This window comes from Serinus canaria, chromosome 2 (genome assembly GCF_022539315.1).
Source record: "Serinus canaria isolate serCan28SL12 chromosome 2, serCan2020, whole genome shotgun sequence".
NCBI classification, from domain to species: Eukaryota; Metazoa; Chordata; class Aves; order Passeriformes; family Fringillidae; genus Serinus; species Serinus canaria.
The window spans coordinates 102839571-102862299 of NC_066315.1; the positions used below are offsets into that span (position 1 = coordinate 102839571).

The 22729-nt window shown below is 40.4% G+C and overlaps 1 protein-coding gene across 2 annotated transcripts in view; it reads left to right on the top strand.

The window, feature by feature from the left end:
* DLGAP1 (DLG associated protein 1) overlaps positions 1 to 22729 on the top strand; it is a 134037-nt gene that overhangs the window by 39070 nt on the left and 72238 nt on the right. The window contains exons 3-4 of one of the 2 annotated variants that reach the window (XM_050971425.1): positions 3640 to 3817; positions 6613 to 6857. In XM_050971425.1, the coding sequence (XP_050827382.1) occupies positions 3640 to 3817; positions 6613 to 6857 (423 nt within the window). The remainder of the gene's footprint in view (positions 1 to 3639; positions 3818 to 6612; positions 6858 to 22729) is intronic. The other variant, XM_030226659.2, reaches the window with a different exon arrangement.

Sequence of the window (22729 nt, forward strand, 5' to 3'; positions counted from 1 at the left end):
ACTCAGCAGACTCCATTTCCACCCACTTCAGCTCAGGGCTGGCTCCTTCTCTTGCAAATCCCGTCGGGAAACCCATAATGGCAATCAGCAGAGCAGCAGCAACACAGAGCCCTTATATCTCCTCCTGGTGCCTCTTGCTGTGGTTTTTGGGAAGCACATCCAGTAGTGCTGTGCCTCTCACCCTGTGTGGTATCAGTGTGATGCTGTTTGTGGCTCTGCTCCCATCCTCTGGGGTGAGGCCTGGGGCAAGGGCAGCAGTGTGGGGAAAAAGCATGGTGCAGCCAGTGTGAGGACCTGCCACTTGTGGGTGCAGCCCAGAAATGATGGAACATGCTTGAGGAGCTTGTTTAAGAACCTAAATAATTCACATCCCACTTCTGCCAATTAATACATCCAATGCAATGAATGGAGCCAGAAGACCATTTTGTATTGGCCAAAGAGCTGTCCCAAAGTCTCAGTCCTTGGCATGTTGTACTTATTGTAGAAATTACAATGGCAAAAAGAGAAATTTAGGTAGTGCAGGATAAATAAGAGACCAACTTGAACCCTCAAGGAAGAAAAAGGTATTTTCATTTACACGTTACTGTTAATAGTAACGCCAAGAAAATTAATTATACATTCAGATCTTGCACATCATACATAGTCAGATTTATTCCTAAGTGGCATATTATCAAAATTTCCACTGGCATTTCAGCCGTTCATTAAACTTTACTGTAGGACATAGTGACAATTTATTACACAGCTATAAAAGCAGCAGTAATCACTATAAATGCAAGCTTTCAATGTTTCTTTCTCTAGATTTAAATCCCTTTTATTCTCCTTTTTTCCCCCACCACTACATCTAATGAAACAGAGATTGCAGCAATCAGTAAGCAAGGAGCTACCTCCTTCAAAAGCAGCCAATTACCTCCTCTGGTTTATACAGGAGAGGGAGGTGTGCACAGATTAAGATAAGTAGCCCCCTGTAAAATATGGTTCTGGATTTGTGTAAAACTAGCCAGTTGCATAGTGGGGAACAAAAATCAAAAAAAGCCAGCTGTGCTGAGGATCCACATCTAAAAAAAAAAAGGGGAACATCTAATTTTATGAGGAATGACTTTGTTTCAAGCAGAGTTGTGAAAACAATATACAACACTAATGCATACAGAAAATTAATTTCTATACTCTTTGTGGTGGCTTTCCATGCCACTTCCATGAGTATCTTACATGATCTTTACTCTGGCTGCCACAGCAAAATCTTTGTGCTATGGATACTTGCTGTATTGGTTCCACTCTTTAAAGGACACATGCCTCAGCAATTGCAGATTTCTGTCTGGCAATATCTGTGCATTGAATCTCGTGATGTGCTGCAGTCTTCTTGTGAGCTCAGCTAATCAGTGGACAGCAACAAGCCCCAGGTGACGTATTTGACTAACTGGCAGCTAATCAAGCTGATTTGAATTTTGCATGTCACATATTGACAGCAAACTGTTCACATCATAATCATAAAAGACGTTTTGAACCAATCTAGGAAATGCATTTCAGGCGACGCTGATCAGTTTGCAGATCTGCAGCGTGGTGAAGTAGCTCACATGCATCAGAGAAATTATGTCTGCTGAATTATTCATTCAATTTTTTTTTAATCCAATGACAGTCAATAATTTTTTTTCCAAGAGTTACATGGTTTGTTAGTTACCAAAATCAGTAAACAAATGTAACCATTAGTAACAGTTGACTTTTCATCACTTTTTCTGCCTTTTTTTGAGTTGCTTGGAGCACCACTTATTCTGATATCTAAACAGGTTTTGTCATGTGGAATCGAATGGTGTAAGGAGTCAAAGAGTATGGAAATGGCTGTTGTATTGCACTGTATGCACAGTGAAAATAGCAGGCAAAGGCTTTCTCTTCATCCTGTGACAGAAATATAGAGTAATTAGCATAAGTTTACCTATTTTTATTAGGAAGTAATTAGCAGCCAGAGAATATGGTATTGTAGAGATGGCCTAGGTTTTATTACAGTATTGGATGATTCAGAAATAGACCCAGTTTCTGAACTACTTAGGTGAGTGATTACACAATGGAATCGTCCTCCCAAAATGCATTGACAATTACCAGAATTGTGCATGCCACTGGGAAATTGCTGATACTAATTACCATCATTAGATACTTGAATACAAAATATCTGCAAATGCTTCAGGAAGTAGATATAAAATGGGGTCTCCTCTTTCAGGTCAGCTGTGCATGTATTTCTAAAGACTAGGAGACAAAGATTAAGCCTGTAATTAGGTTACAGATTTTTCTTTCATATACCTGTGAACATCTCTATGAGATTTACATTTTCAAATGGAAAATTTAGTTAATATTTTACGTAGTTTACTTTGTGACACATGAAGAATATTTAAAACTCAAAAAATGCATCAAAGACTCACCCTTTTGATACTTCATTCATTGATGAGTTCTTTCAGAAGACATATCCCCCAAATTAATTGTATTTCATACAAGTGTATTTCACTCACTTTTTGGGACTCACATCTTTGTAGGATGCCTCAGGTTGTGAAGACAGCACTTAGCCAGAGTGCTAAGTGCTGTCATTCAGAGGATTAAGCATCTCACAAGTGGAAGATTGTTCTAGCTGACTCTTAGCATATAGGGCAAGAAAATAGTAAATGTACAAATTCCATGGAAAATGAGGGGAGGGGGGAGGGTTTTTTGTATGGTTTTGATTCCTTGTACATCTCATCTGTCACTTGTATTGAAAAACTGGGCAAAGTTATCACTTCGAAAATACAACCATGACTTTTAAACTTCTAATTTGACATAGTTATATAAAGCTACTTCCCTAGCATGCTTTTTGTTAAGTTGTGGCTTAAGCCAGGTCTAAAATAAAATTTAAAGCATATCAAACCTTATCAGGTGGCCTGTGCTGTTGGAGTGATTTCCCAGGTTAAGGCATACTATGAGTGTGTTTTCCATGGTTTATATGATCTGCCTGCCCTATTGGCCCATACACCCTTGAAAGCCCCATGAGAAACAGTCCTATTTCATGAATACATACATGAGAACATATCAAATTGCATCACCAGCAGCACTTCAAGGTGTGGATGTTCAGTTAATAAATTTAGGGTCATCCAGCTGATCGAACCATCAGGCCTCTTCCTTCTTTACCTGCCTCCCCAGTTGGTTTTGATGGTTGCTGCATTCATCTCTGTAAGGCCACAGGGCTTTCTCTGCTGCTCATCTCAGTGGCTTCTCTTGCTCTTTTAAAATCAACTCATGAAGTCATTTTAGTGTTGTCACTTCAAAAAGTTCCTCATAGTGGGGGGTTGCTGGAGCTGTATGCTGTCAATGTCAGTACAGTGTAAAATTTTTCCATTCTGCTGTCAGTAAAGAAAATGAATGTGATTTTGCCATTGTGCTTAGACATGGTTTACAAAACATGAAAAGAAATCCTTTCCATCCTTTTCTCTTCCTTCCACCAAATAAAAGTGCTGACATAGCCTTTATTTTATAAATATGTAAGACTCTGTCACGACTTGTTCAAGTCATGCTGTTCCAGTGAAAAACATCTGGTTATTCTCACTCCTGGTGAGACCATTCAGATTTGATGGAATCTCTTTTTTCTTCCTTTCTTTTTCTTTTTTCCCCACCCAAAACTCCCAGGATATCCAGTGAACACTCGCCAAAGCTCCAGATCCGGAGCCACAGTTACCTGAGGGCAGTGAGCGAAGTCTCCATCAACAGGAGCCTGGACAGCCTGGACCCCGCAGGGCTGCTGACCTCCCCCAAGTTCCGCTCCCGCAACGAGAGCTACATGAGAGCCATGAGCACCATCAGCCAGGTGGGTGACCTGCACCTGGGGCAGCCTGGAGAGCAGGGGTCACACTGGACACTGCTTGCAGTAGGAGAAACTGGATTTTGCTTGAAGTGATGCACACCAGCACTCGCGTTGAACAGGGTTCTTAAGGATCTTGTGCTTAGTACCTCCAATCAGAAATTTTCGGATGCCTCAAAAGAAAGTTTGTATGCTGCCTGAGGCGCTAATTTAAAATTAGGCTGTTAATAGTTTGTATTCCACAATTTTAATAGAGATTTTATTTTATTTATGCTATTTTATGCATTCTTTACTTTGTGTACCTCCAAACCTAAATAGTACAAATATCACAGGATATGTATTAAGTTAAAAAATCTGTCTGTATTTTTGCCCTGAAATCCTGTAAGAGATCTTTGTGCTCCTAAACAAGAGGAAAAAAGAAGTCTACCATGACAGATTCAGTTTATGTGTTTTAATGTTATAAAATAGTCTGTCCTTGCATTCAGCATGCTCGTACAGTTGAGTTCATAGGGAACAGATCTGAAAGAAGTGCAAAAGTGACAGTACACCACAGGGCAGAGGGCCAGTAGTTCATCTGCTACATCCTCTAGCTCCTTGGTAAGATTTTTGGCTTTTTAGCTCAAGTGGATCATTTGGGTAAATCACTTGGATGAAAGAACTTTCTTACACTAGTCCAGAAGTGCAGCAGGCAGGATTTGTGGTGCCTGATCCTGATCCCTAATGGCTGGCATACCAAGTCATCACCATGTCAAAAAAAGTGTCTGACATCAGTGTCACCAGGACTTAAGTTGTGGCCCTAACAAATACATGTGCTATTCAATATGGAGCTGTAGTTTCCCTTTCTGCAGTCTCCTATGTTTAGACACTTCAGAGTATTTTTAAGTGTATTTTGAAGGGAGGCATTTTGCATAGGGCTTGGGCTGATGCTCTAAAAGGAGGGTCAGGATGTATCTGGGAGAAAACAGCACAGAAATTCAGGTCTCAGAGGCAACTACATGAACATTAGGTCAGGTTACTTGTTTAGCTGCACACCTAACACACAAAGCTGTCAGCCAAGGAGTGGTTATCCTTTGCCAAGGTGAAAAAGTTTTTTTGGTTTAAAAATGCATTAATTCACAGATATTTACTTGAGGATTGGATATTCTCTGCTATAGTAAGATTATTCTTTTTGTGGTACTGCCTACTACTCTTCCATGCTATTTTAAATAGTTTTCCTTTGAAAAAAATATATTTTGCTTTCTGAGATTTTTCAGTTATGTATACAAAGACTCCACAAAACATTTTTCTTGGTAACATTAATCCTGGGAGAGAATTTCTAATGGGGGCTTTTTCTACCTTCCTAACATAGTCTTATCTTCTCCTGCTAACTTGGTCTTGTACATGCTTGAAAACTAACAAAATCCTCAAGTGATGGTTTCCATCTGCATGTTTCATACAGTGATAATTATTGTGCTTTAATGCCAAGCTCAGGGCTCAATGCTCAGTTTAGAAACATGAGCATCCATTAATAATTAAGCCAAAGTAAATGGTTTCCAGATTCTTAAGACCTGTAGGAAGTTTTTGAATGCTCTTTAACCACCATGAGCACAAGTCTTTGTCACCACCTAGTGTCTGCTGCACAAAGGGTCTAAGGATTCCTTTGCATCTGCTCTCAGCCAGAAATTTAGTTCTACAGACATTTTTCCCCAGCAGCAAAGCTGGTTCCCTTACCAACCTCCCTTCTGTGTTTGTTACCCTGCAACTTTCCAGCCACTCAGGTTTTATCAGTGTGATTGCCTGTAGGTTGCATTGATAATGTACTGGGGTGAGGCTGACCCTTCCTGTTTTCTTCCTCAGCCCACAATGAAAGTGTGATTTTTGCTTTATATGTAATGATCACAATGAGCAAACATTCAACCTCTGCCATGGGCTCTGGGATACATAAAACAGAAGGTGCTATGAGGGCTCCAGGCTTCCCACCAGTTTCAAAAGGGCCAAAAGCCCAAACTCTGCTGAATCTTTGCCCAACACCTCTGTCTCCCCTTTTTATATGTTATTTTTTTCCCCTCACAATTGCTGGTATGGGATGTCCCATTTATCATTCTTCATGTGCAAAGGGATCCTCTAACAGGTGCTGGCCATTGTGCCACTGTAGCTTGAGAGCATTCTACTGACTTCACATGACATTTGCCGCTAATTTTTCTTTATCAAAAAGAATTCCTGGGTTAGGCTGCCCTGCTCTGTGTCTGCCCCCCCTTATCTCTGTCCTTTGGCTGAAAGTTTCTCCAAACATAGGCTTTTTACCAGAACAGGCAGTCAGACTAAACAACTATGTTTGCAAGCTACAGACTTAACTCAAAGATGTACATTTCACCTAAATCAAAATGGATTTCTTCTCTGGAAAATTTCCACTCTGTCTCATTTCTCCCCCCTTTCCTAAAAATAAGTAAATTCTTTTACCTGATGCAAATCCCTACGACAATAAGTGTCTCTTAATGCTTTACCATGTATGTTTGATAAGGAGGTTAACACAGCTACTCACTGTGGGATTCTCCAATTCCAAATTAGCAATATAAAGGATAACCCTAAACTTACTCCAACTAATATTAATAAAACTACAGTGGGATGACACAACTTATTAAAGATCCCATTTGCAGTTGGTGACCGCCCAAAGATTACATCCCACCAGTGATGACCTGCATTTTGTTTTATTCTTTGCAGAATTCTGGTTATTTCTTTTGTATCCTGTTGGACAGCAATTGGGGTTTGTGTGGAATATCCATGCATGGGCTGCACTGACCCTGCCCTGTGCCTGTCTGCAGGTGAGTGAGATGGAGGTGAACGGGCAGTTCGAGTCCGTCTGCGAGTCGGTGTTCAGCGAGCTGGAGTCCCAGGCCGTGGAAGCGCTGGATCTGCCCATGCCGGGCTGCTTCCGCATGAGGAGCCACAGCTACGTGCGGGCCATCGAGAAGGGCTGCTCCCAGGATGACGAGTGCATATCGCTGCGCTCCTCGTCTCCCCCGCGCACCACCACCACCGTGAGGACCATCCAGAGCAGCACTGGTGAGTAACACGGAGGGAAATCCAGAGGGGGAGGAAAGGGAAGGTACTTCCAGTGCATTTCTATCAGATCATGCTTTTCTCTGCCAGGTGCCAAGCCCTTAATGGAGTCTTGTGTTTCACCAGGGAGCTGGACAGACTAATCAGCCTCAAGCCATACACAGACCAAGGCTGTGCCTTGATATGGTTCCTTATGTGTTCAAGCTAATTTATTCTGAGCTAAAAGCACATAGAAGGGAAGTCCAAGGTCATGTCTCATCTTGCTATCCACCCCAAAAGAGCAATCACAATTTGGCAAGGCTGAACAAAGAAGGCTCTGGGTTGGCAGTTCTGCTGGCTGTGACCAGCAGAAAAGGGTGCCTCTGATGAGGTCTTCTACAAAGATGTGATTGTATAAGTTACTGGATGTGGTTTTTACTGGCTTGAAGAGACTGTTCCAGCTCTCTAGGCCCCATGTAAGATGTGAGAATGAAGAAAGGAAAGAAGAAGCTGTCTGCAGGTCAACCATGCATGTTCACATTTTGCTGTTACATTCTTTCTGCAGTTCAAACTATTCAAGCCTTGCTAGAGGAAGAAGTTTCGGTGTAAATGTGAGACTTTTAACCTTCCTTTTAATGTTTGAGGTTGCTTTTCTTTTGGAAATAACCATGATGAATTTCAGATTTTGTCACCAAAATAGTGCTTAAGGGGAAGAAAAACCAAGTAAAACCAAATTCCAAATCTGCCTCTCTCATTCAGGAAAGCAAGAGGCAGGAGCCATTACATGTGTGTGCTCTTCCCTGTGGCAGGATGAGAGAGAGCCTCTTTCTTTTGACTTCTGTGCAACCATTCCACTGTTTTACACAAGCTTCATTTACTATTCATATACTGTTCATATACTAATCATGTTCTTGACTAATATTGACTATTATACGTATTTCACTGTACCTGCTATCTCTTTTGCGGTATTTTTTCATTTCTGTTTTCTGTAAACTTTTGTCCTTTTGTGTGTTATCTCACAGGTGCAGTTGTTTGTTCCTTGTAAGTCTTTTTTAAAGCTGCTTGTCAATTGTTCTATGTCATCAAAGAACACTTTAAATCCTTTTACCAAAAATGTTCAGCTAAATTAAAGGTTTTTCTAAAAGTAGCAAGTCTAAGTACTGTCGGAAATATATTGGCAGTACATCACAAACATAAAAGCATTTTTAACAAATGCTGCAGAGAAGTTCTCATCTAAATCACTAAAGAAATAGTATTCACATGACAGCATTTCTGCTATAGAAATTGCCCTTGTGAGCACACAGGGTTTGCACCAAACCACGAAGAAGACAGGATTTGCATAAGGGTGTGCTACTTCATTGTGTGATAGTAGTTTGTGTCAAACATATTCTGAGGCAAAAGCTGAAGGCTGGGAGTTTTCAGGGATTTATCAGTGTGCACTCATCTTTGTTAAATCAGCTTGGGTTGATCCCAAAGAGGGCTTTCTATTCTGACAATGGCTTTGGTAACACTTTTCCTTTATGAAAATAACTGTGATCATTAATACAGAAGAGAATAACTATTTTTTCATTATCTCTATGTAAGAGGTTGTTTCTGTCACTTAGGAAAATTATGCCTGTGTCTGGGGATGATGGTGTATAAATGGAAAAGTTTGGCTGTGTGTGCCAACCAAAAATGCTGGAAAACATGAAAGAGGAAAATCTGTACTGTAAACTATCTCTTGTTGATAGTCCCTTTTTTGTAGTGAAACCATAGAGGCCTGATCCCTTCTCTGGGTAGCTGGCTTTATTTAAAAAATCATATGAACAAAACTGTGATATTGAAAAACATTATCAATGAGTATGTCTTGGGTTATTGCTTCTGTAGTCAGGGTGTTAAAAGCAGAGAGGAGTGATTTGCAGTGCTCTCTTTGGATGTACATACAAGCATTTGAAGATTGCTGTAGATGCCTGTTTTCTGCTGTGGGAGTTTTACTGAGTTATTTTTTTTCATTTTCTAATTCTTGGGCTCCAAGGGCCCATCCCTTCCACTGGTAGGATTTCATACAGCTTGTCTCTTTTAGTACCTGACTTACATACCATACTTAATGGGTATTAGAACTGAATTAATTCTATTCAAAAGCATCTGCATTGACTACCTTGGTATTGCCTGTGCCTGGCTCACAGAAGAGAAATATGAAAGGCAATGTTGATGGTTTCTATTTATATCTGCTTCAATAAAATGGGAAATGGAACAGCAACTAGACAGACATGAAGAAAGGAGTACAGTATCTCAGGTTTATCTTCACTGAGGTGATGTTGCAAATGTTTTTGTGGAGACATGGGAGCAGTTATGATCTAAAAATGGTTTTAACATCCCCAAATCAGAGAATGGTCCTCCTGCCTCTAAAGCATCTCTGCCTGTTCAACCAAGAAAGATTCCTTTCACCAACATTAGTGATACTCTCAAGAACATGGTTTTTAATTCACTAATACCAAAGCTGTGATCATACACTGATATTGAGAATCTCTTTGACAGCTGAAAGTCCAGGAAAATGCCAACTTGATGGTGGAAAAGACAGGAGAGCTGTCAGTTTACTGGATTCAAAATTGTTCCTCTGGAGCTGTGATCCACAGCTTTCTGGGGCATCTGGATAAGGCAAGAACTATGGACAAAAATCACACTTTGCCTGTTAGCCTTTGCTGTTGGGGTGGCAGCCTCAGGTTTTCATTTCCTTTCACCACACAGCGTTGGCATTTCAGTTCTGCAGTCAGGAATTGCAGCTCTAGCTCAGTTCCTCAGGATGTGCCCAGTCTGGCTACAGATCTGTGCACTGACTACAGCACAGAGCTCAGCTAAGGGTGGCTGCCCACCTGGTGGCCTCTGCAGCCTGCACTGACCTTAGTGCTGCTGTGGGGACACTGAGGGGTGGCTGCAGCTCGATGAAACTGAACCCAAATGTAAAAGTGGAGGTGGAGGCACAAACCTGATGTCACCAAAGGGGTGAAATGTTACATTATGACTGGGGAGGAAAATCCTAACCTCACCAAAGTCTACCATCAAAGTTCTTCCTAATGTCCAACCTAAACCTTCCTGGGCACAGCTTAGGACTAAGTCCTCTCATGCTGTCACAGTTTGCCTGGGAGGAGGAGTCAATCCCCATCTGTGAGTCAACACATAATGGCAACCACCAAACCACAGGTGAAATGCAAAGAGCAGAGTTATTTCATTACCTCACCTACATGGCTGGGCAGCAGAGACACACTGGGGCACGGGCTCTGTTGGGCTTAGTTCATCCTAGTGCAAAGGCACAGGCTCCTTTAGGCTCGGTTCATCCTAGGACAGCGTGATGAGAGAATTCCTGCCTGCCCCAGACGTCAAAGGGCCTTACACACGTGTGATTTATCACAAGGCTGTGCTTTTATGATATCTCACTTCCAGCAGAAGGCTCAAGTATGTCTCTGAGTGTGTTGTCTCTACACTGGAATTCTACTTCTCAAAACCAGCAGAGGATGAACAATGCTGGGCATAAGAAATGGACACTCTTCACACTCTGACATTCTTAGCATTCCCAGCTGCAAGGTCACTTTGAGCAAAAACTATTCCCTCCTTGCAAAATCTGGTTTTAACCCTTTCCTCCCAACACCACACCTGGCTACAAACTCCCTTTATCCTTGCTTTTAAATGAAGGGTTTTGGAATGAGGAAAAGAAAATGCAATCTTGGCATTTTATATGGAATTATAAATCACACACAGAATCACTGTGTTGGAAGAGATCTTTAAGATCATGGAGTACAACCCAGCCGTAAAACCTGAATTAGACCATGGGACAGAGTGCCACATCCAGTCTTTTTTAAACACATCCAGGGATGGTGACTCCACCACCTCCCCAGGCAGACCATTCCAGTATTTTATCACCCTTTCTGTAAAATCTTTTTCCTAATATCCAGCCTATATTTCCCTTGATGCAGCTTGAGGGTGTGTCCTCTGATTCTGTCAGCTGCTGCCTGGAGAAAGAGACCAACCCCTACCTGAATGCAGCCACCTTTCAGGAAGTTGTAGAGAGTGATAAGGTCACCTCTGAGTCTCCTTTTCTCCAGGATAAACACCCCCAGCTTCCTCAGCCACTCCTCACAGGGCTTGTTCCAAGCCCCTCACCAGCCTTGTTGCCCTCCTCTGGACACACTCAGGAATTCTATGTAGTAAGCTGTATGTCACAACTGCATCATGCCTTGACAGCTAATCAGCTGAAAAGCTCTGTTCAGCCTCATATCTGTTCTCTCAGTATCAGAGGTGCCCATGGAGGCATCCTGACTGGGGCCATCCCTGGGAGCAGGGCTGTGCAGGCTGGGAGGCAGAGCAGCCCTGAAGTGCTGACATATGTTATACACCATAGGCTGCACTAAAAATTAACACCCAGGTCATTTGAGCTCTTCAAAGGAGTTTAATGAGCTGTGAGTTATTACATAATTTGGTCCCAGGTTATTTGCAGATGCAACTATTGTAGCTGAAGCACTTCAGCCACCAAATCCAGTCACTAAATAAGTAGCCTTTTAAGAATTTTAAGTCTGTGAATCATTTCATTGAGCTTGAAGAATGCAGTAATTAAGAAACAATTAAATGTTTAAGTAGTCTAAAGAACATATTTCTCCCACATTTATTGTGTCTATGTTTCTAAACTTTCCCAATGTAGCCGTGCATGATGCTTTGCTGTAAACAAACCTTATGACATTGTGAGGGTCAGGCATGGGCACACGTGCATACAAATATATATAATATTATATATACACATATATATAATATGGTATAATATACAAATATGTAATGGCATGTCTTTAACAGAGCTCAAGTTGTAACATGAGGGAAACTCTGCACTAGATTGCAATTCAGTTCCTATCCTCTGTAGAGTTAGGCAAAGAGAAATATCTGAGTTATCTGCAGCAATGCCATCTGGTGATTCTCAGTAATATTACACTTCTGCTTAAAAGCAAAATAAATAAAAACCCCAAGGAAATCGTGCTGTGTAGCCAGCAGGTTAGAGAAGGACAGAGAGTTACCACAGTATATGCTAATTACAGTCTTTCAGCTGAGCAAACCATTTTCCCTCCATTCATTGGAACATCTGATCAAGACAAGTCAGGTATTTTGTAGAAAATCTCTAAGGGGCTGCCTAGCCAATTAAAAAAAAAAGCATATAAAATGCAAACAAGTCTAAAACCTGGCTTGTGCCAGGCAGAATTCAAAAATAAATCAAATCCTGTGGATAAGGAAGCTGTAACTGAGTGTATGCCAGATGCAAGTACTTTGGATTCCTCAGAGCTGTCCTTTCAGAGATTGCTCTGTTCAAAGGGAAATAACAAATTAGGATTTCACATGTGATTTCCAGTTGAAGCTAAGGTTGCTTTCTGGATCTGTACCAAAATTAGGACATTTCCACAGAAGGTCTGAAGAAATATAACTATGTTAATGCCTTCATGCAGATGTTGAAACTTAAAATAAATCTGAGGACTGTAGAAGACTGTTTGGCAAAGAATTTACATGGTTCATTTCCTCTCTTTCCTTGTGTAATCCTAAAATGTGTTCTGCCTTTGGATCTGCTATCAAATTTCTCAAATCAGCACTTTAAAATGTTTTCCTTTGCTAATGAGGATCTGACCTTGGAGGAGAATATTATTTCAAATTTCAGAGGTGTCTGACAGTAGCTAGTACGAGTTTCATCTCTTCTATCCTAGTAGTCAACTTGATGAATGTTAAGCTCCACATCACACCAAAAACCACCATTTTTATGAAGCCAGTGAAGGTTTTTAATGAGAAACTCAGAAAGGGTGAGAAAAAGGTTTTATTTTGTAGGACGTGGCCTAATTATTTTTTTCCACATTTGAAAACTTACAATGCTTGGAGGAATTTACAGCAGTCTCCAAAGTTATAAATGTGTTTCAAATACAGGCAATAAAAAACTAGTATTACCCTTTGGTATTCCATCTTTGCTTACTGTTCTTACTCTTTATTTGCTTGATATGCTTCTAAACATTTGGGCTAAGGCTCATAGTGAGGTAAGAAAGAGAAAGTGAATGGGAGAAAGACCTTAATTATTCAAAACCACGAGCTTAAAATGTCTTGAAGGAATATGTGTTTACTTTGTAAACACTTCCAGAAACTCAGAACAGCTCTTCTATTTTGTTGAGACAGCACTTGTTTGGTTGACTTCTCCAGTTGTCCAAACAACCTGGACACCTCCAAGGTTGAAAATGGGTGACTCTGCCATTGGCCAACTCTGCCAGTGTCTGTATTTCTCTCATGCTGGGGAGTGCCATGCTGGGCGCACGCTTGAGGTGTGGCCTCACCAGGACTACACCTCTCCAAACCTCCAGCTGTGCTTTGGCAGAGCCTGGCATGCAGCCAGCAGTCCTCAGTGCAAGGATACACTGCTGTGTGCTGCTCAGCCTGCTGCCCTGTAAGACCCTGGTGGCCTTTTGAGATGCTGGGAGTAAGATGGCCATCAGACCTGTGAGGTGATTGTCTCAAATGAGATGGGAAAAGGCATGGTTTTAGAGGAGAAGGAGAACTTTAACAGAAATCCCTATTGTTCTGTGCAAAGAACTATTAAGTGTATTTCTTATCAAGTGGAGCACAAATAAAGAGGATGCAGGGATTAGTTACTTAAAATGTAATGTTTCATTATCTGTTAGTCTTGCAATAATTTTGATACAGATAGGAAAATTTTTGTGGAAGCCCTTTGCATATATTTGTATGGAATGTGCTTAAATTCATTTTTCCATTAATCCATTTCTTTTGGTTTTGCTGCACGCATGAAAAGTTATAATCTTTTCAAGGTTTCAGATTTACACAGCTCTCTCTAAAGGTGTACAGAGCATGTCTGGATTTGAACTCTGCTTTAGTTTCAGACTGGGTAGTTGTGTTATCAAATGCACCACTTCTGGAGATTTCTGTAGGGATGTTCAGGACCCCAGTTTCATGGAGACCTCCCAGTGTGCTAATGCAGTGAGAGAGTCCTGATCCCATAATTGTGTGCCCACTCCTGCTGGTGTGCCTGCTCTTGTAGGAGTGCCCTGATGGAACCTGCAGCCATGCCCATGTATTACCTGAATGCCCAGCACCTAGCTGGGTAAAAATGCCACTTGATGTACCATAACAAATGTACAGGAAGTCATTACAAGCAAAACAGTAATTTAAAAGTTGTTCTGCTGACTGAGCACTGCATGCCTCACGTCTCATTAGCTGAGAATTAACATTTTTCTAAGCCCATAAACAAGCGTGAAACCTCAGTAATTTTGCCACAATCCAAGAAGCAATGGATTATGGCAAACAGTTTCCCCTGCTCACTGCTGTGAGCAAGGCAAGTCTGCCCTTTACCAGCAGCTTGGGCTGGCTGACAGGTCTGCCTCAGACAGGGGCAGCAGTTTAACTCAGGTCTGGCGTCCTAAGAGCAAACTCAGGACAAGGCTGATGTGATTTCAGCAGCTCTGACTCAGCAGCCTTGTGTATCTGCAGTTTTGGGGAAAGAGTTACCTGACTTGAACACAAGGGTAAGAACCAACCTTCTTTGAAATATGCCTGGAATCACATCACAAGGAAGCATGTTTCCCATAGCAGCACCAGCTTATATTTGCAAACTAATGGGTGGAATATGCAGCAGGATATAAAATAAAATAAAAAACAGTAATTTTTCATTTGTAAATTGTGAGAGGGCAACATAACTTTTATCCCAAAATGTTGTTTTTAGGAACTGGTCATTGCTCTAATTCTCAGAACTCTGAGAACTAGAGATACACCATTCCATAGCGCAAGAGCAAATAATTAAATTTTCCCTTTATGGAAAAGTACAAGAAAGACTGGAATCTTTCTTTGTTCCAGCTTATTTCCATTGCAATGTTTTTGTGATGGCAGTGACAGAAATGAGCGGAATCAGTCACTAAAGGCATGCCCCAATTTATATAATGAGATCACATTTTGAGTGATAATTCCTGCTATTTTCCCAAAATAGATTCATGTGCTTTTAACTACAGCTGTCTTTTGGAAAGCAGGACTTAGGCCTCTTTCCTGAAGAGGCTGTGCTTAATTAATACAGCCAGTGTGTAAAAATAACTCAGGTTTTTCTTTTTAGTTTGCGCTACTGTCCAATCTCCAGCCAGGTGCTGCCACTCACCTTCACTAAGTTCCACATCATTCCTTTAAGACAAGCCTCAATATTTTCATTTTCCCCCAATATAATACTTGCAAAGCTCTCTTGAGCCATAGGATTTTGCAAGAAGTTACAGATGAAATACTTGGTGATGATGAGCTTTTTAAAGTGACTGAGTGATTTTTGATTTCAAAAAACTAAGGATTTTTAATAAGTGTGTTTAATGAGTACAGCTCTACAGGGCCCCTCTTGTAGTACAGTAATTTGTTTGGAGCCATTATATTTCATCATGTCAGTAATTCCCATTTTGGAGTTCAAATATGATGTATTAGGTACTGAATAGTGTAAATAATTGCACATTTTCATGCTTCCTAAATATGTGTTTATGCAACAGTCTAACAGTAATTGGCTCTTTGAAGCTATGGTAGACTATGGGGTGTGTACATTATTAACCACTTTTTGAAACAAACACTGCTTTGTTTCTTTAACAATATGACAGACAAACCCAAAGGAAATGTGGCAGCAAAGAAAACCACCCATTAAAAAAATTGCAGAACCTCTGAAGTATACACAGAGATATGATTTACTCTTTTTATTTCTTGCTATTACACCAGTCTCACTGCACTTCTTCTTACAATGCTTACAATAAAAAGCATAATGCAACCAAAATACTGGGGTCTGGAAAACATCTAATGCTATTTTGCAAAGAGGGACTGTCTCGCTGCCATCAGAGTCTAACAGTTCCCTTTATCAAAAGCACACCGTAGGCAGATGTTGGTAATCTGTTCTAATGCCACAACCTTTGTCTGGCCTCTCAAGGGGCAAATGGATGTGTTGGTCTTTGGAAATTGTTTTCCCTTACTGAATTTAGCTTTGGTCAGATGGGAGAGGGCTAAATTGCATGCCACTTGAAATGCAGTAAGCCATCTCAGCAGAACAATTCCTAGTTGCTTTGATCAAGGATTTGAGCTAAGCTATCAGAGGAGGGAAAAAAACCCTAAAAAACAATAAATAATCCCACAGAACCCTCTGCTGTGACAGATCTCTTGCCTGTTCTGTTGAGGAAGATGCCTACATTTTGTCTTTGCACAGTCAAGATGATGGTGTCTTGATAACCATTCTCTTTCTCGTAACAATTTTCAAATTAATCCTGTCTTTAGCTAAAGTAAAATGTAGATATGTATCCCACAGGGAAGATTTAGAGGAAAGTCAGAATATTTTAATAGGATAGCAAAACAAATGCTGGCAGTCTGTTTCTGTTTTGAATTTTTTTTCTCTCAATTTCTTTTAACTTCCTTCTGAACTTCACGAAGAATCAAATAAAATTATGAATATTTGTGGTCTACTAGACCAAAATAACCAAGCTATGAATAAAACCCAACTCCTCCATAAGCCTCAATCTGACTGCCTCACAAAGTCCTGAGAAAACCTGCTGCTTTCCATTTTGCATGATGGGTAATTTGCACCCAAGTAACAGAACAAGCTGTTACCTGGTGCCATGGCCTTACACTGTCTTATCTCACACAGCCCCCTGAATGCTCATGTGACATTTTACCATTTGCCTCTTTTATTTAAAAAGGGGGAAGCAAAAGCAGAAGAGTTCCAGAGAGATGGAGAAGGGGTGAAGGGAAGTATTGCATCTGTCTTGGAATCTCTGACTGTGGGGCTGGTAGGGCTGCATGCTCTGATCTAGGTGAAATCAGTTCCCATCTTGTTACATACTTCCAAGGAAGCTTGTCTTGCCCTATTTGGGATGTGGCTATGAGGGAGTTAGATCATGTTAGAAGTTAGATTAATGCACAGCTAAACCAAAATGCTTATTTCCCTTTCAGGGAAAAAAAAAAAAAGTAAGGACAAGGGCATCATTAGTTAAGATTTTCGATATCAATACTATCCCTAGATCTTCCTGTAGGATTTTGCCCTCAACCAAAAAGCTGCATCATGTTCACCCAGATGCATACAGTGTCATTTTTCATAAATAGGCAGTTGTGTTTAACCTCCCATGAGCTACCTGCAGGGTTAATCCTTAAACAGGCACTCCTGGTCCACGCAGACTCCGCAGCCTGTGGCGCACCAACATCTGTTCGGTGTCGCGTTCTTCCACAGATTGCACACGGCATTAGCAGTAAGAGCTCCCTCCCATAATCCGATTTATATTGCCAGTTGTCCCCTTTTCTGGGCTTCAGATATGTGCTGCAGTCCCAAGAGCCTTTTTCTATTTCTGTCTTTGCTTACTGAGAGCAGAAGCGTGTATCTCCCTTCTGGAGGGTGCTTACTGCTGCTTTAGCCAAGGAGACTCTCACTGAGGGCAAAGGTTGCTCTCACGTCCTATGAGTTTGGGTGGCATAGTCGAGGAATACCTGTAGGGTGAACTGAACCTGGGTGGTCATTTTTTTTTGATTTAATAGAATACAATAGCACCACTGGAGAAAATGCTTATCTGTAAATAAGTAGCAGTTAAAGCAGTTTTTACTCTTAGCACTTTTTTTTCCTAATTCAGCATATCTGCTTTCATTGAAGGGCAAAGAGTTTGATGGTTAAGTAAAAAAAGGTGAGAAGAATTGACAAAAGGGGAAGGAGGAGGACAAAGGAAAAGTACAGATTTTGAGCAGCAAATTTGGTCCAGAAGAGTTTTATAAAACGAAGTTATGGCCTGCACTTCAAAAATCATTCGTAGAATCAGTAACATCTTTCTCTGTGTGAATAATTGATGGTGAGAAACAGATGCATGGAGCTTTGAACCTGAATTTTTCCGAAATACTTTGTCTTCTCCTTATTCCTTCATCATGTATGAATTGGTGTGTGTAGACTAGGTGGAGATGATGTGCTGTCTAGCACGTTTTATTGATGCTGTTTGAACTCCCAGTGTAGACAGTTTTTGACATTTATTTTAGAACATATTTTCTGGTTGTGATGAGATTCCAGTTTTCCTGCAGGCAGGAGATATAGAGGGATATGAAATGGTCGTCAAGTTAATGGTGTCCAGAATCCCTTTATTGCTTTCAAAGGGCTGGCAAAACTAGTGAATGGAAAATAATGAACATGACAGATAAGTAGCTTGAAAGCTTGAATAGCTGTGGGAATTTTTGGGACCACAGCAGCAGTGTTGGAATTTCATCAAATGAAGGGGAATGCTTTCCCCCATCTGTTCTGCAGATACATGTCTTAATATTTTAAGTACAATATTGCAGACCAGGGCAGTCTGTTAAGTTACAAAGCTGAGACATGTCTTTCTTTTCCTGCAAAATTTTCTCACTGAGGGGCTAGTTGTGCAAGGTGCTGAGTGTCCTCAGCTGCCACCATCATAGCATCAGTTCATGATTTCTGTATGCCTGGTGTCACAGAAACATCTGACTCCTCTATTTCGCTGCCAGTACCTTTACAACCAGAGGAGTCTGGGCAAGAGCATGAATCTGTTGGAATCCAGTTTAGGAATTTTTTTTTAGAAGAAACAAATGTAAGCTTTTCTAGTCCTTTTGCTGTTGAAATCTTAAACTGGACAATGAGATTCTAGGGCTTAATACAGACATGGCTTGCAAAACAATTTCCAGGGAATCTTTTCAGATTTTGGGGTTGGGTTTTTTTTTCCATTTTGCTGCTAAAAAGAATTAGATCCTGAGAAGTGAGAGTGGGGTAAATTTACACTTCCCCTATCCTGCAGGAGCAGGCAAATTTGAGGCAGAATAAAAACTGATTTTATTGCCCAATGTCAGGATTGTTTCTTTCACATCCATAAATGGAAGAGATTGAATGGGCAACTGTATCTTTCCTTCTTCATGATTAACAAGGAGATCATGCTCAGCAGAGTAAGATGGAGCAATACTGGGTGCCCTGTTGTCCATAACACCATGTCGAGAATTGACCACTGCCACAATATTTCATATATGTGTGCTAAACAATGATAAAAAAGACCACCCATTGCAAACTAGCATGACTCCATTAAAGGGGTTGTTTCTATCTGCACTGCAATCATGTGCACTTCTCCCAGACCATTTGTTATTTCCTCCTCTGCACATTAAGTTTGGTGCATTCATGTCCTTTGAAGAACTGGCCAACAACTGACTTTGACAGCTATTGCTGATGTGGAGAGGAATCCTCACTCCATCTTCAGACAACTGCCTCTCCAGCAGGCATGGAAAAGTGTTAGGAACTCTTTTAGGTGGCATTCTGGCCAATGCCTATGAAGATGCACAAGAGCAAAGTATTTTTTATTGAAGCCAAAATGCATATAATTGAAATTGTCAATTACCACCACTAATTTCCAAAAAAACCCCAGTGTGTTTATTGAACACAGTTTGGTACATGTGACATTAATTATGGGTGCAGGATTAGGCATACCCACCTGGTCTAGGCTTCCTTTTTTTCACTCCCAGCATGACATTACCTAATTTGGGGCCTGAGGCATAGTCAGCTTCTGACACTGAAGTGTGCTGGCTGTATCAGCATAATCTGGCATCATCTTTTACATCTAATTTTATTCTCCTGAAAAGTCTATTATTATTATTATTGGAGCATGACAATATGCTTCTTAGGAGAGAGAAAAAAGCCTAGGGAAATTATTAATTCAAACCGTCAGCAATATCTAGTTCATTCATATTGTTATGAAAAACTTCACTTGTAAAATAAAACTGGTGCATGTTTGCTTTTTGATAAAGTATCAGGAGCAAGTGGGTATCTTCCTACCAGGGCAGTTTGTAGAAATTTTGCAAAATCCAAATTAGCATACATCTTCCTGAAATTGCAGTAAGTTATAAAATTATGGCTTTTCATCAAAAAAAGGAAAGTGTTGCATTTCTCAAATTAGATTAAGTGACGATAAGTTCACGTTGCACAAGTGGTAATGTCATTAAATAATTTTATAGGACAAGGCCTGTCAATGCCTTGTGTGCTGCTGATGCATGTCATCTGCCAGTCAGCTTTCCATTTACCTTTTAGCTGCTTTGCTGATTCTTATCAGTTTGTCTGCTTAAAATGTGTTTTATAAAAGACTTTTTATTTCTAAAACTTTGATTCATCTCTACTCTCAATGAAGATTTCCTATTTAACGCCATTGAATTAGTATTTTAATACTTGTTGAAGTTGAAGGTGACTGGCATGTCTTCTCCTGGAGCTGTATTTACACTGATTTCTCTGGTGCAGTCCCTGATGACTTCCCACAATAATCAAGACTGAGCTGTTTGCCGTGCTTCACAGAAGTGGTTGGTTAATGAAGATTTGTTTGGAGACAGGCTGAAGCTAACAGCATGGCTCATTTCCTCAATAAAAATTGCTGTTTAGTAAACTGTATCTGATGACCTCAAGACACTCAAGTCAGTCACTGTTTTTCCTAGGACATTTATTCTGATTTTTACAGATAATGGCTCTCCAACCACTCTTTAATACTGTTTTAGAGAAAGCTAATGATTAATCTAGTCTCATAGATTTTTATCTTTCATCTTTTGCTGCCTATGTAAAATGTAGATATCTTTTAGTTTGTCAGCCAGCAACACCCCTGCAGAAGTCAGACTAAGGACTCTTCAGATGGCCATCATTTATATAGTCATATTTTATATCTGCTAAAAGCATTATGGCATAAAGTTACTGCTGTGCAACATTCCCCACATGCATATTAATCACCCATGGGTGTAACAGTGATTTCCTCTAAATTTTGCCTATATTTTAGTTTTTTTTGTTTCCCCCAGTTGCACCCTTCTGGTTAGCTTGAAGAAGAGCTCTCTTTCAATTCCCAGTCCAATGTGTTGTTGGACAAACAGGGCACTCCAGTAGACAAGTGTCATTCCTGTCTGAAGAAAGGAAATGGGTTACAAGTGGGAAGTGAAGAGGAGATGACAGTGTTTCAGCTCTGGCAACTCGAGAGATTTTTCTGGGTCCCTACTAGGAAATCAAATTTCATTTTTCTTTTTTTTTTTTCTTTTTTGTGTTTTAATTAGTAGAATTATAGTGAGGCCATCTTAGCAGACCAGATATGGTGGCTTGTAGAAATACAGCAGCTAAGGTCACCCACCCAAGCCATGAACTATGAAACCATCATGTTTGCAGCTTCTGAAGTGGAAGAAATGGGGATAACAAGCACAGACTGCATTTAAAGAAAGATCATTGCTAATCTGTAAGCATACAATACCAGTGCTTTTTTTCTAGTTCTTTTTAACTGCATATAATTATCCTTCAGACAAGCTGTCCTTTTTCACAGCTTCTTTCTTTTGTTTCCTTTTCCTCTGATTCTGTTTCATGTTGCTACTTTGAATAATTATGTAACTGTTTCTGATTTTTGGAAGGGATAAGCACTGAGGTGGATTCCACTTGTGTAGCTGGGCTCACAATCCCTCTGTCACCAAACTCAGCTGTTGCCCCATGGGCCAGCAGTGCCCACCTCTCACCATTCTGTTGTTGCTGTTTCACTGCATTCAAGGGCACTCAAGTAGCATCAAGGGCAATCCCCCACTTCTTGCTAAGCTATATATCCTATTCCCTGTTGTGTTAGGGAATCTTCTGTATCTTTTCTGAATTCTTATTTCATCTTATTAGCACCATTTCCACTTGCATAAGGCAGCCATGAGAAAGCTCCAAGCCGTGTGTTCCTTGCAAAAACAGAAATTTGCAATCAGTCCTTTTGTCTTAGTAAAAACATGAGAGCAATGTGAGGAGGCAGAGTTCAGGTCAGGCTGGCAATGAACCATCACAAAGATGTGTCCTTTCCAGAAGAGCATTTGAGGTGAGGCTATCCTAAATTGCATGCGTGAAATTCGTGATTTTAATTCTTAAAATGAAAATTAAACAAAAGTTAGCAGGCTATTGGAGAAGTGCTGGTAAGGCAATCCCAATGCCCCTTCCCACTGTCTAACCTTTAGGGGAAAAAAATACCATCTTTATAGAACTTGGTCAGCCGCATCTCCATTTTTCTTAACTTGATCTTCATTTTACATGGACTAGATTGAAAAAGCAGATTATGCAAGAATGTTTCTTCTGGCCACTTGAGGGTTTTAACAGCAGAATAATAACTAATTCCCCATCCTGCACATAATTATGGCAAATTCTGCTGAGAGGATCAATTTTCTCCAGTCTCCATTCTCCCTTTATCTAATCATATTCAGCAGGAAGCTTTGCCAGTAATCTGGCTGGCTCAGTTCCACTTCACCATAGTTCTTTTACAGAAAACTCTTCTTGAACAAGTTGTTACAAATACAGGACCATTACAGTATATTGTGTTCTTCCAACTTACAGATTTTAAAATGTAACATTCATGGTGAGAGCAAGGCCTATGGTTCATTTAGATGCACGAACTGTGTAGCACAGGGTCAAGTTTTTTATTAACTGCATTTGCACGTGGTGATTTCTCTCATTTGATGCTTTCAGGGAACCCTCCTCTTGCTAATGGGTCAGAATTGATCCTAATGGGTCATAAGATAATGGGTCCAGCACAAGATACAAAACTCTTAACTAGGTTTGGAACAAATACAGTTCCTTTTGCAAGAATTAGGTTGATAATAACAGCAGTAGTTTGAATTGATTGTAGTTCTGATATCCAAAACGTTATGGGCTAATTACTTTTTTCTTTCAATGTACCCTATCTGAAATGTTAAAAACTCTTACTGCACACTGAAGGCAAAACTATTTCCACAGCCAAAATGAATTTTGCCCTAAAATAAGTATATCCTAGATAATTCTCTTTGTACATCAGAAGTAAGCCCATTAATCTCATGTCTTTGAAGCTGAGCAGCTGAGGATACCTGTGAAATCACAACAAAATGGTGCAGGTGTACTTAGTGCCAGTTTCTCCA